We start from the raw sequence: 12904 nt of genomic DNA on the forward strand, positions 1-12904 counted from the left end.
TTTCCTTAAAATTAGGCAAAAAACAAGGACAATTGATTCATATCAAAAGTTGCAATTCTTATTTAGTTATCTCAGTTAATTTATGATTTGGATACTAAAAATAGAGTTAAATATCTTTTATTCAACCTATCTTCATGTAGGTTCAATAAATTACTTAATTTTATTTTATTTATTTATTTATTTATTTGAGATGGAGTCTCGCTCTGTTGCCAGGCTGAAGTGCTGTGGTGAGATCTCAGCTCACTGTAACCTCTGACTCCCTGGTTCAAGTGATTCTCCTGCCTCAGCCTCCTGAGTAGCTGGGATTACAGGCACACAGCACCGCATCCAGCTAATTTTTGTATTTTTAATAGAGACGGAGTTTCACCATGTTAGCCAGGATGGTCTCAATCTCCTGACCTTGTGATCCGCCCGCCTCGGCCTCCGAAAGTGCTGGGATTACAGGCATGAACCACCTCGCCCCACTAATAAATTACTTAATTATTAAAATTAATTTAAACTTAATGCTGTTGGAACTTGAAATTATTCTAAGCCTTGAGAAGAATGTGACTTTGCAGCCTGAGTCATGTGGCACACAGCTGCAACTTCTGCCTTTTCTTCCCTGTAAATAATTAGAAAGGCCAAATGGCATCAGAGATGAGACCCCTCTACCCAGATCACTACCCCTTCTCACAGAGTAATAAAGTCATCTTCCGTGGAATGCAGCAATCTATCACCACAGGCACTGGTGTCATATAGAAACGTATGCACTGGTCTCATATAGAAAATGCAATCCAGCTAAAATTTGTCTCTGCCTGTATAAGTAAAACCTTAACTTCTCCACTTTGGAATGCTGATCCTATTTATTTGGAGTTGGTGGTTCCCGGGTAGCTACTCTCAAGTTCTGTATTCGAATAAACTCTATTCTTAATCTCTGAATTAATTTTCTGGATCTCGTTATTTATTTATTTATCTCACCTATAGTGCCAGAGAGAATTACCTGAATGAATATGAAATTTTAAAATGATTGATTTTGCTCTAATTTGTTTTAATAAATCCCTGTGTACTGAAAAATTTGCTACTACCTTTCCTTACCTCCCCCTGCAATATACATGTATATATAACATCAAAAGGAAACAAAAATGCTCAGAATACTTAATTGAATGAGATTAATATAAAATATTTTAAATTTTCTAGTAAATATTTCAAAATAAGGCAGGGGGGCTTTGGAAAAAGTAGGATGAAAAAAATATTTGAAATGTTCAGGAATGATTGAGATAAGTAAAGGTCTCTGAAAGAATGCAAAAAATCCCAGTGGGGCTAGCAGTAATCCTTATAAGCCATTTGTCCATTTGATAAGCACACATTTTATCTAATGTTACCAGATAGAGCATCAGGCTGAATGGCCTCAAGCAAATTGGCAGACAGATGACCTGGTCCCAGAGGCTCCGGATCCATCTCTGACCCAAGGCCAGCTCTGGCACTCAGCCTTCCACTTCGTTCCCATGCTTTCAACCCTAGGTCTGAACACTTGCCTGATGGTCCCTGGACCCCTGGGCTAGGGCTCTTGCTTACATTTGCCAGTTTAGTGTGTGGTAAGAGCTTTCCAATTATTTGCTAATGAATTAGTGGAGGATTGAATGAACAAATGAATGAAGTTTCTCTCCGAAGCCCCACGTCTGAACTTGCTGATGGATTTCTGCTCTGTTGTCTGGTGTCCACTTCAGTTATTTATTCACCCATTTATTGAGTCTTGAGTGTGCAGTAGGTAATATTACACAGAAAGGGTCATGTCTATTCCAGTCCTGCACCTTCCCATTCAGTTAATACAAAGGTGGAATTAACCTCACTGTAGTCAAACCATTTCTTTTGTTAAGTAGCAAATAGAGGTTTATACTGTGAAACTGGTCAAGTCTTGGATTTGGGAAAGAGGTTCTTGGCAGAGAATCCCAACACATGGCTAACAGTGAGAGTCTGCAGGTGACAAAGGAACCGGGCTCCATTCTGCTGATGGCTGGGAAAGGGGAGGAGAAGCTGCTGACCTTTGCTGAAGGACTAGGATGAGCTACTCATCCCATTTTATAGCTGGCAACCTATTTTCAGAATATCAAGGTGAGAGTCTAATCTCTATCAAAGTCTTCCTTTCTTACCAAATGCTATAGGAAGTCTTTTCATTTCTTTTAGTCTCAGTCTCATAGTTATCGTGCTGATTAATATGACCATGTATGGTAAAAGTAAAATGTGATAAGACGTTAATTTGATTATTATGAATATCATGCTGAAAGTACTTGGGGTTGATGTGTCATTATTTCTGCAATCTACTTTCAAATGGTGTGTGGTGGGGGAAGGATACAAACAGAAATAAAGCAATTGTGGCAAAATGTGGCAATTGGTAAATCTAGGTTAAGAGTGTACAGATATTCCTGGTATTGTTCCATTAGCATTTCTCAGGGTTTGACTTTTTTCAAAATAGAAACTATGTTGAGAAAAAACTAAATAAGAAAAAATAAAATGTGATGGCTGTGCCTCTCTTCAACTCCACTGTGAACACAAGCAAGGTCCTTACTGTCTCTAAGCCTCTTCGATGAGAGTAAAAAACTGGGGAAATTAAGCCTTGCCTTTTGTACTCCCTCAGTGTTTTGTGAACACCAGCCATGGTCAAAGATGTAAAGTATTTTGCAAACCATCCAGGATTGTCAGGGCATAAGGGGTTAATGGATGTGATCATTTGTGCCGCACCAAGCGATCTGTAGATCACCAGGTCAAACCTTTGGCTATCTAGACTCCAGCCAATCTGTGCAGCTACAGCCACCTTAACATTGCATATGCATGACTGGCCTCCTGGATTCTTCCCTACTCAGAGCACCAGCTGCAAGCACACAGTCTTGTTCCTGAGAACTGGCCGGCAGAGCAAACTCCGCTGCTTCTGTTCAGAAACCTCGGAACAGACCCTTGCCTGCTAACTTCCCAGCTCTCTGGCCAGCTTCTGATCGTTAGCAGTCTGTTGAACTCCCATGAAAACCTCAAAGGCATCCCAGCGCTATAGAGGCATCCGGAGAAATGCCAGTCAGTGCTACCTCTACCAGGAATCTCTGCTGCTCAGGTGAGCTGGCCCCATTCATCAGCTGGGCAGAGGAGTCAGGTGTGTGAGGAAGGAATGCATGGGTCACCAGAGCCAGGGAAAAAGTCCCTGTCCTGCTCAGTTGTCCTTCAGAATGAACTCAGAATCTCACTTCTTCGGGTTGTAGTACAACTAGGATGGCAACCTCAGCAATGGGCCTGGAGGGAAATGGTTCTTTTGGCTGCTTCTTGACCAGGAGGTCAGAATCCGAAAGCTTGCATCCCAACCTGGCTTTATGGCTGGCCAAACCCACAGATATGTTTCCCTGTTTTCTCTATGTTCACTCAATCAGCAACATCAAGAGAGAGTGGATAATATGTCTATCATGATAAATAAAGTGTTTATTGGAAAAGCCTTCAGGCTAGTTAGAAGTGGACGAAAGTGCCATTCGAATTTGTTAAATATTTATAAAGGTCTAGTACAGCTGCCCTTTAATTTGACGAAGTTGAAAAAAAAATTCTCCTCTTAATGAGTAAAAACAACATGAATTAGAAAATGACAAAGGAAATCTTTTATGTCTAATAGTCATAGATGAATACTCTTAACTCCTCTCAAAAAGTTGCATTAGGATAAAGCATATTAAGTGTAACTGGGAGTAAATGTTGCTACATGTTGGAAAATTGTTCCTCTTGAGAATATCTATGTCCCTGAAATATCTCGCCCATGTAAATTTATTTAGCTAATCTTTCGCTGGTAGAAAGATTCTGGTTCTGCCTTGGTTATCTCCGGCTTAAAATGAATTGACCTGAAAGGGTGAAGAGGGGTTTCTGAGTGGCAGAAGTTTTGATTGTATTTATGTTACCTTTAGAATTGGGGAACAGGAGTCCTGCCTCTAAAATTAGCTGATTATTTCAATGAGCCTGAAAAAGAAATTATTTTGCCTACCCAAATTGCTGCTACTCAGGAATCCAAGAGTACATAAGTACCCTCTTGTCTCATCTTGTGTTTTCTGATAATATCATGCACCCTGAGAAATCATTATCTTCTAATGACCCAGTGGAAGTAATTGAATCCAATAAATGTTTCAACAGGCTACTGACACTGCCAAATTATCTGTCTCTTTGGGTCCCTCCCTTTACACAAACACACACACTCACACACAATCATGCACAAACACATACACATTTCATACAGATGACCCTAGGGCAGTGAGATGCTGAACTTGTGCCCAGGGCAAGGTGATCTTTGCTGGAAACAATTCTTCTAATCAGATTTCCTCCTTAATGCCCTGATCATTCAGCAACTTGGATGACAGCTTTAGTGCTGATGAAACAGGGGACAGCAATGATCCGGAACAAATCTTCCAGAATATACAGTTCCAGAAAGATCTCATGGCAAACATTCGCTGCAGACCCTGGACTATGGGACAGAAGCTGAGGGCATTGAGGTAAGGGCCTCAATGGCCATTATTGATCATTACAAGTATGCTTTCCGATAAACCACCTTGCCCTGCCCACTTGAACGAGGATAAAGACTCACGTGAGAGAGGTGGCTCAGTCACTCTTGACCTGACTTAGCAAAGTCACAAAGGTATCTGAGAGGTGTAGCTGGTCCAGAAGCCAGTTCCTCTGTGTGTGTCTGTGTGTGTGTGCATGCATGTGTGTTTGTGTGTGACAGAGAGAGAGAAAGAGAGACAGAGAGACACAGAGAAAGAGAGAGTATAAAGTTGTGTGTCTGTGCTGGGTGTGTGTGTGTTGGTGGAGAGTCTTTTATCTTCTGCCTCCTTTCTAAACACTAGATTTTAATATTCTCTCCAAGCTCGTCTCTCTCACTAGAGACAAAGCAGTAAGCCAATATGAAAAGAGATACTCATTTTAGCTGCTTGGCTATTACCACCCTCTGAGTAAAAAAATAATTGAAAAAAAAACCCTTTATAGGAAGCCAGATTATTATGATACTTAGAGTCATATTAAACAGTCTGTCTATACAATAAAGTGCTAAAGATTTAAAAACAGATTCCCTAATTCGAATACTACCTTTACCAATTTCTATCTACGTGACACTAATTTTCTTAATGTCTCTGAATACCAGTTCTTTTCTTTTTTAAAGTTGAAGCGATGGTGAGGAACAGCCCTTAACTTCCTGCAGTCCATTTCCAAAAATGTCAACCACTAAGCTCTCCAGGTGTTGTTAAAAACTCAAAATCCCTGATTGCTCTCAGACCTACTGAATCAAACCATGGGAGAAGGTCCTTGTATTTTTAACATGCATTTAGGTTGATACTTTTGCACATTCAAGTTTGGGATCCACTGATGGCAGTTTGTTGAAGGAATACATGGGATGAACCCTGTGAGTGCTTAGCATTGTATCTGGTATATAACAGTCACTCACTAAGAGTGAGTAAGGAATAGTGATTCTGATGCTTGGGGTCACAGCAAAGGGAGTTAGCAGAGTAGCCTTCATGGCCTGTACCATTGAGCTACTGTGACCTGTGCTATGGAGCTTCCTGGCAAAGCAGACACTACACCTGATCATCAGACACCTGCTGTGTAGACAGAATCACTGCCCTATCTTCATCTTCATTGCTCTTTTCTAGATGCCAAGTAGACATCTCTTTACCTCCATATCAACCATGTATTAGGCTTACATTTCTTTCCCATCAAATCATTTCTTCCTTAGATTTGCATTCCAGGTGATGTTCTTCCAGTCTGACAAAACTGCTCTTCAGGTGACTGTGAAAGATAGCTAAAGTCATCTGTAGTTTTGATCCTCAGAAGGTTCCAATTAATTCTCCTTCATGGGCCTTTCATGTCTGTTATCAGCTGCTGTTGTTTCCATTTCTTTGAGTAAGAATGGCATTATTATTTTCAGACAAGAAAGTTGATACCCAGAGATGTTAAGAGACTAACCCAAGCTATACAGTTTCTGAGTGCTAGAATTAAGCTTTAAATCTAGAATTTCTGATTCCAAGTCCAGTGTTTTCTTGTATTGAAACATAGTAATTTCACCAAAGTAATCATTGGAGCAATTACTCTTTAAAAAGAAAAGATACAGGTTCTTGGCCGGGTGCGGTGGCTCACGCCTGTAATCCCAGAACTTTGGGAGGCTGAGGCAGGCGGATCACAAGGTCAGGAGATCGAGACCAGTCTGGCCAATATGGTGAAACCCTGTCTCCACTAAAAATACAAAAGTTAGTCGGGTGTGGTGGTGGGCGCCTGTAGTCCCAGCTACTCAGGAGGCTGAGGCAGGAGAATTGCTTGAACCCGGGAGGCAGAGCTTGCAGTGAGCCGGCATTGTGCCACTGCACTCCAGTCTGGGTGACAGAGGGAGACTCTGTCTCAAAAAAAAAAAGACATAGGTTCTATTAGAATTTTGCTAAATCATTCCAAAATGATGGTGATCAGTTGTTATCTGAATAATAGGTGGTTAAGTCTCTTTAACTTTGAGGGCAGAGCAGAACAAATGGTAACTTTTCTGTCAAGACACTTCAGAAACCAAAGAATAAGCCAGGCCTTCTGCCATGTTGCTTGGCCCATGTGACACGTCCAGAGCCCCAAGATGGCTGACACCAGCCATGTGTTCAGCCAGCGGCCAGGGTCTCAGAGTGCAGCTGGCCCTCTGAGCACCTCCGTTATCTCCTTGCCACACATATCTCCTCTCCACCACCTTGAGAAACTACTGGAGCAACACTTCCCTCACTGGACTTGCTGAGGCTTATCACAGTGCTTTTGTGGAAAGTGCAAAAAAGCACCGAACCCTGTCTGCTTGGGAATCAAGGGAGCGTAGCAGGATGCAGATGAAAGCAGAATGAGTTAACCTTGAGTCTGGAGCAAGAGCCATCTGTCTAAGAGGATACAGGACGTGCTTGTTTCCCCTGTAGGGGAGCAAGTGGTCAGTTCCTGTGAAATCGGCATAGGTCTATGACTGGGCCTTGGTTTGGGCTGCCCCTCCCTGCTACCTCCACACCAGATCACCCCTCTGTCATAGCTCTTGTCACACCCACTCTCTCTCAGTCATTGACTTTAAAGATCTCTGTCATCCCTATTAGGTAGTGAACTCTTCCAGGGCAGAGACTCTGGTTTGTTGTTGTTGTTTGTTTTGAAACAGGATGTCACTATCACTCAGGCTGGAGTGCAGTGGCTGGATCACAGCTCACCACAGCCTCAAACTCCTGGGCTCAAGTGATCTTCCCAACATGGCCTTCAAAGTAGCTGGGACTGCAGACATGTGCCACCACACTCAGCTAATTTTTTTATATGTTTGTAGAGATGGGATCTCACTGTGTTGCCCAGGATGGTCTTGAACTTCTGGGCTCAAGTAATCCTCCCACCTCAGCCCCCCAAAGTGCTGAGATTACAGGTGTGAACCACTCCACCTGACTGAAACTCTGTTTTAGGCAACTCTGTATTTCACTATGCTTGACCCAAAATAGCTGTGCATAAAATGTTTAAATGTTTTCAGAAAAAATAAAAAATAAAGATATAAAATGAATTGTTACTTGACTTCGATAGGCTTTTACTTTTTAAATACTTGCAACAGACAGCTCTATTAAGATGACCCCAACATGGTAGTCATGGGACATCAACCTTGCTCCTGACCTACATTTTGGTTCTGGCCAGAATGAAGTCAATGCATTGGCTGGGCTATTAAGATGAAGATGTTGCAATGGTAGGAAGAGAGATCCAAAACCAAGAACTCTGGTTAGGTAATGTTTTGGAGAGATCATCCTGTCTGTGGATAAAGGAACTGGCTTGTACCTTGTGTTTTCCAAGGAAGGACTCAGACCACTGGGTGTTATTGGGGGTTGCTGTGATGCACAGACCAGAGCACCCTCCCAAGTAAACCTGTCAAACTAGCAAAATGGCTAATTCAAAAGAACTAAGTTCTTCAACACTGAATATAATCAAGCAGAGAGCGTCCAACCATCAGATAATGAGCATCTCTACATGGGGTGGTAAATGATTAGGTTACCTTGACGGTGACATTCATCTCTCTAAGAGCCTTTGGCTTCAGTCTGTCCATGGCACTAACATTTATTGTCTAATCCTGTTGTTCATTTAAGGTGTGAATTTAACTGTCTATCCCAATGAATTTAGTCCATTTTCAGGACTGAACATTTAGGCAGAGATATCAGGTTAATTCAATACAGTGATCAATTAGTGTGTTAGAAGTTTGTTTGGGGTGAATCAGATTGTTCATGTCTATGTAGACATGACTTTTTTGCTCCCATTAATCAGACACCAACCTTTACTTAGGCAGATTCTCTGAAGCCAGGTCTCATTTGCACTTTTAAACAATTGACTGCAAGAGGAAAGTTGCTAAGTGGAGAAGTCGAGATGTACGTGTCTGCCACCAGGATTTCCAAAGCTCAGAATCCCCAGTCAAGCACCAGAATCAGTGAAGGCCTTTAAGAAATTCAGTTGTAGCTAATTTTGGTATAATTTCATCATTTTCGATTATGCATCCATTTAAATATTAAAGAAAAAAAAATTAAGGCATTTTCTGATTACCAAAAATTAGACCATGAAGTATTTGTGTAACTCCCTTCTCTCACGGCATCTTGTGCTGTATCATTTTTCAGGACAAGATGGCAACCTATTCCTGTTGCATTTTTACACATTTTGCAGAAATTGTAAGTATGATAAAATTGTGTTAACCATCATGTTGTTCTTCTCTTAGACGAGCGAAGGACATTGTACTGAAGTTTGAAGGGAGGCTGACCAGGACCCGAGGCTACCAAGCAGCAGGTGCAGAGGTAAAGAACACACATGTAGCCAGGCGCAGTGGCTCACACCTGTAATCCCAGCACTTTGGGAGGCCACGGGAGGTGGATCACGAGGTCAGGAGATTGAGACCATCCTGGCTAACACGGTGAAACCCCATCTCTACTAAAATCACAAAAATTAGCTGGGTGTGGTGGCAGGCTGAGGCAGAAGAATGGCGTGAACCCGGGAGGCGGAGCTTGCAGTGAGCCTAGATCATGCCACTGCACTCTAGCCTGGGCAACAGAGTGAGACTCCGTCTCCAAAAAAAAAAAAAGAAAAAAGCACACACACAGACACAGACACACGTGAACACTGTGGTCTCCAGAGCCAGGAGGTTGTGTTTGCCATCGCACTTGCCATCATACACAGGTTGCAAGTGCCAGTCTATAACACAGCTGTAGATCAGGATAATAGAATTGAAAAGTATGAATTTCCCAAGACTTGAATTTTAGTCCTAGATGCCTTCCCTTCCCAATTGTGTGAAACTGGGTAAGCCTAATTCATCAAGAGAAAGGATGGCAAAAGTGATCTAGCACCTTTCCTGAGTTAATCCCACCCATATTCGTAGGTTTGATTCACTATGTCCCTGTATACAGCTGTATTTCTTACAATGAGAAAGTTGCAGGTATATGCCAATGCTCATTTTATAATACAATGTTAAGGTTTTGTTTGTTATTTTTCCCATTCAGTTACTTAAAGGAAAAGTATACATTAAAATTATCTGTTTATAAAGTCATTTCATGAATGTATAGAAAACAACGAAAAATAACTTCTCCTTCTATACCTCTACTACCCAATATAATATCATTTTAGAAATTTCACATCAGTCATTGCATAAATATATTATTTTCATACCACAGTAATTGTAGTGTATATACATTTTGCTTCTTTTTTAACATAACACCATTATATAATTTTTTCCATGTGGCTATATAGTTTTTATATTTAATGGTTTTCGATGACTGTGTGGTATTCCATCAGATAAATGTATATTAATTTAATTAGTCATTTGACTGCTGGTGGATATTTAAAATGCTTCTAATTTTTCATTATTATTAATAGCCCTATGAAGAACATCTTTGCACATATAGATTTCTCTGTCTTTTTGAATTTTTTTCTTAGGGTGAATGCCAGAATTGCAATCACTATAGAAAAGATTGTGGTCCAGTTTTTGGCTTTTGATAAATATTTAAAGATTATTTTCTAAAAGCCTTGATGATTTATATTGCCATTATTAGTCTCATAATACCCGCACCAATGTTGATTATTATATTTTTTGTTTGTTATCTTAAGAGGCAATAACTGACAGATATACTCTTTTTAGATTCTCTGAAACAAAAATATTCTTAATATAGCTTAAGTAAAAGCTGGTCATAAATTTTACATGTTTGAAAAATTATAAAATATCAAAGAATCCTTAAGGACACATCTTGTCATTCTTTCTTCTTACTGTTCACAAAAATCTTCTTTAAAATTCTCATCTGTTTTTATGACCAAATCACCCATGACTCCTTATTCCTGCCATACTATGATGGAGTTTATGAAATAAATTATCTTTTTGTAGACATATGAACTACCAAGCTCTTTTGTTTTCTCTAAATAAGCTGAAATGCTACAGGAAATAAAGTATTTCACATGAATTCAAATGACCTATTATATATAACAATGAAAGGCTATTGGGACTTTTAGCAATAGTAAACTCAGTATGAATTAAAGGTATAACTTGATAATGGGCTGAATTATTAGAAGCAGAGTTTTTACATTGAGTAAGGTAATCCAAACTTTTATCTTGCTCCTCTCTCCTCCATCCTCTTCTGTAAAACGCTCAGCTCATGCTAACCCACAGCTTGTACTGGCTGTTCTCCCCTTTTATAAAGCTACTCTTCCCATTTACTTTTCATTTTCCTTTTCATTCAAGTCTCAGCTCAGGTATGACCTCCTCAGCTAGACCTTGCCTGATTGTTTAAAGGGCCTTCTCCCCCAGTCCTAATAGACCGTGTCCCACTGTGGCATGGATTTGCTTGTGGCTGCCTTGTCTCTACCTGAATGCAAACTCCATACCAGCTGACATCTTGCATGTCATGCTCACCATCTGCATTCACAGGAAAACACAACCTAGGTGCTTAATATATACTATGAATAAATATACTTTTCATGAGCTGTCATACATATTGTTAGATCTGCATGATACATACATGTATAATGATACATGTATAAATATATAGGTATGTATGATGCATGTACCACATATCTAACAACATGTATGACAGTTCATGTTGACATGTTGATAAGTCAACACAATCTAGGTGCTTAACACATACTATGAATAAATATACTTTTCATGAACTATCACATATGTTGTTACATATCTTCTGGGTGGACATGTAAGTCTTTCCAAAGACAGAACTTTTTCTTAGTTAGCAAAGCTCAATAACCCAAACCCACAATTAGGATCTATTCTTCCAAGTTTAGTTTTCTTTGTTCTGATTTTGCTTTGTTCTTAAATTTTGAATTATTCCTGTTTCAAGGCTTTTGCCATGGAGATTTGGTATAAATCATCAGAGAAGCATGAAACTTTTTCCCCCATGCCTTACTGAACACGTTATCAACAAATCACCTTTTTCAATCACATTTTCCTTTAAGAAGTTCCTTTGGGCCAACTTGCATAGACTCTCATTCCCAGAGTGAGCATCTTGGACCGTTCAATCAGTGCTCTCTAACCTGAGTTCAAGGACCCTGGCTCCTCAAGCACTACTGGTGGGGTGGTGGGGGAGATTTTTTACCCCCACCTACAAAAGCTGCCCTACCTTAGCCTGTTGCATGTATGAAAATTCTCATACAACTTTAAATTTAAAGAGCATTCTGAATGCCACTAATTGAATCTGACTTCTTATACAGATGGAGAAACAGAACCCAAGGAAAGAAAATAACTTCCCCAGGGATACATAGTGAGATAGATGTGAAACTACAGCTAGAACTCAGGTTGCTGGCTTTCCGCCCCGTGCTTCTTAGTCTTCAGGGATTTAAAACGGGCCAGAGACTCAAATACTTTCCAACACCAAACCCTTGCCAAAGGATGATGGAGCACCCCTTCCTCTGGATACTGGGGTAATAAATGATCAGAAAGCCTCCATCTCCCTCTCTAGGCTCTAGGAGACAAGCCAGGTGAACAAAATTAAGGTAATGTGAGGTAGGTTATGATAAACATTATGAGAGAGACCAAAAATTATTGCTAGGGGAGTTTACAAATCAGAGAATTTCTTTTCTGGCTACAGAGATTCTGTGTTCATGGGAGTGACTGTATTTGAGTTGGCTCTCAAATCATGAACAGAAGATGAACAACTTCTGATAAACTTCTGATAAAATTCAGATTTTCATTTACAAGCAGCCATTCTGGCCTCAGCAGACACGTCCAGAATGACATTATCATACGTGTCTGTACCGGGACCATGTGCAGTCTTATAGCTCAGAATGTCATAATTACATTTGTAGTCCCTCTTTCTGCAATGATATCATTTACTTCCAGCACATACCCAGATTGTGTGTGTGTTAAAATGCACAACCTGCCAACTTTGTTGGAAGCAGAACTAGTGTCAGGGCATGTCTTGTTTTATTCCCCTTTAAGAAATGTGTTTTAAACTTTCGGCAATTGCATCTTAAAAACATAAGACACTTTTTTTTTTTTTTTTTTTTTGAGACAGTCTCACTCTGTCACCCAGGCTGCAGTGCAGTGGCACGATCTCGGCTCACTGCAACCTCCACCTCCATCTCCTGGGTTCAAGCGATTCTTCTGCCTCAGTCTCCTGAGTAGCTAGGTCTACAGGCACATGATACCACGCCTGACTAGTTTTTGTATTTTTAGTAGAGACTGGGTTTCACCATATTGGCCAGGCTGGTCTCGAACTCCTGACATCGTGATCTGCCCACCTCGGCCTCCCAAAGTGTTGGGATTACAGGCGTGAGCTACCACACCCAGCCAAAACTACAAGACAAATTTTTAGACCTTATCCCCGACAGCTCTATCCAGGAAAGAGGCTGTAGCAGGAGGCGAGTCACACATTAGAGTGGGGCTCATTTTCAGGGTAGGCTCTAGACTCTT

General features: G+C 40.6%; 1 protein-coding gene across 1 annotated transcript in view; it reads left to right on the forward strand.

Moving 5' to 3' along the window:
• The first annotated feature begins 2951 nt into the window (after positions 1-2951).
• The window catches only part of TMC3 (transmembrane channel like 3), a 41154-nt gene continuing 31201 nt past the window's right edge, over positions 2952-12904 (forward strand). The window contains exons 1-3 of the mRNA XM_010380174.2: positions 2952-3082; positions 4341-4487; positions 8720-8795. Of these exons, the coding sequence (XP_010378476.2) occupies positions 2994-3082; positions 4341-4487; positions 8720-8795 (312 nt within the window). The 5' untranslated portion in view covers positions 2952-2993. The remainder of the gene's footprint in view (positions 3083-4340; positions 4488-8719; positions 8796-12904) is intronic.

This window comes from Rhinopithecus roxellana, chromosome 5 (assembly GCF_007565055.1).
Source record: "Rhinopithecus roxellana isolate Shanxi Qingling chromosome 5, ASM756505v1, whole genome shotgun sequence".
NCBI lineage: Eukaryota > Metazoa > Chordata > Mammalia > Primates > Cercopithecidae > Rhinopithecus > Rhinopithecus roxellana.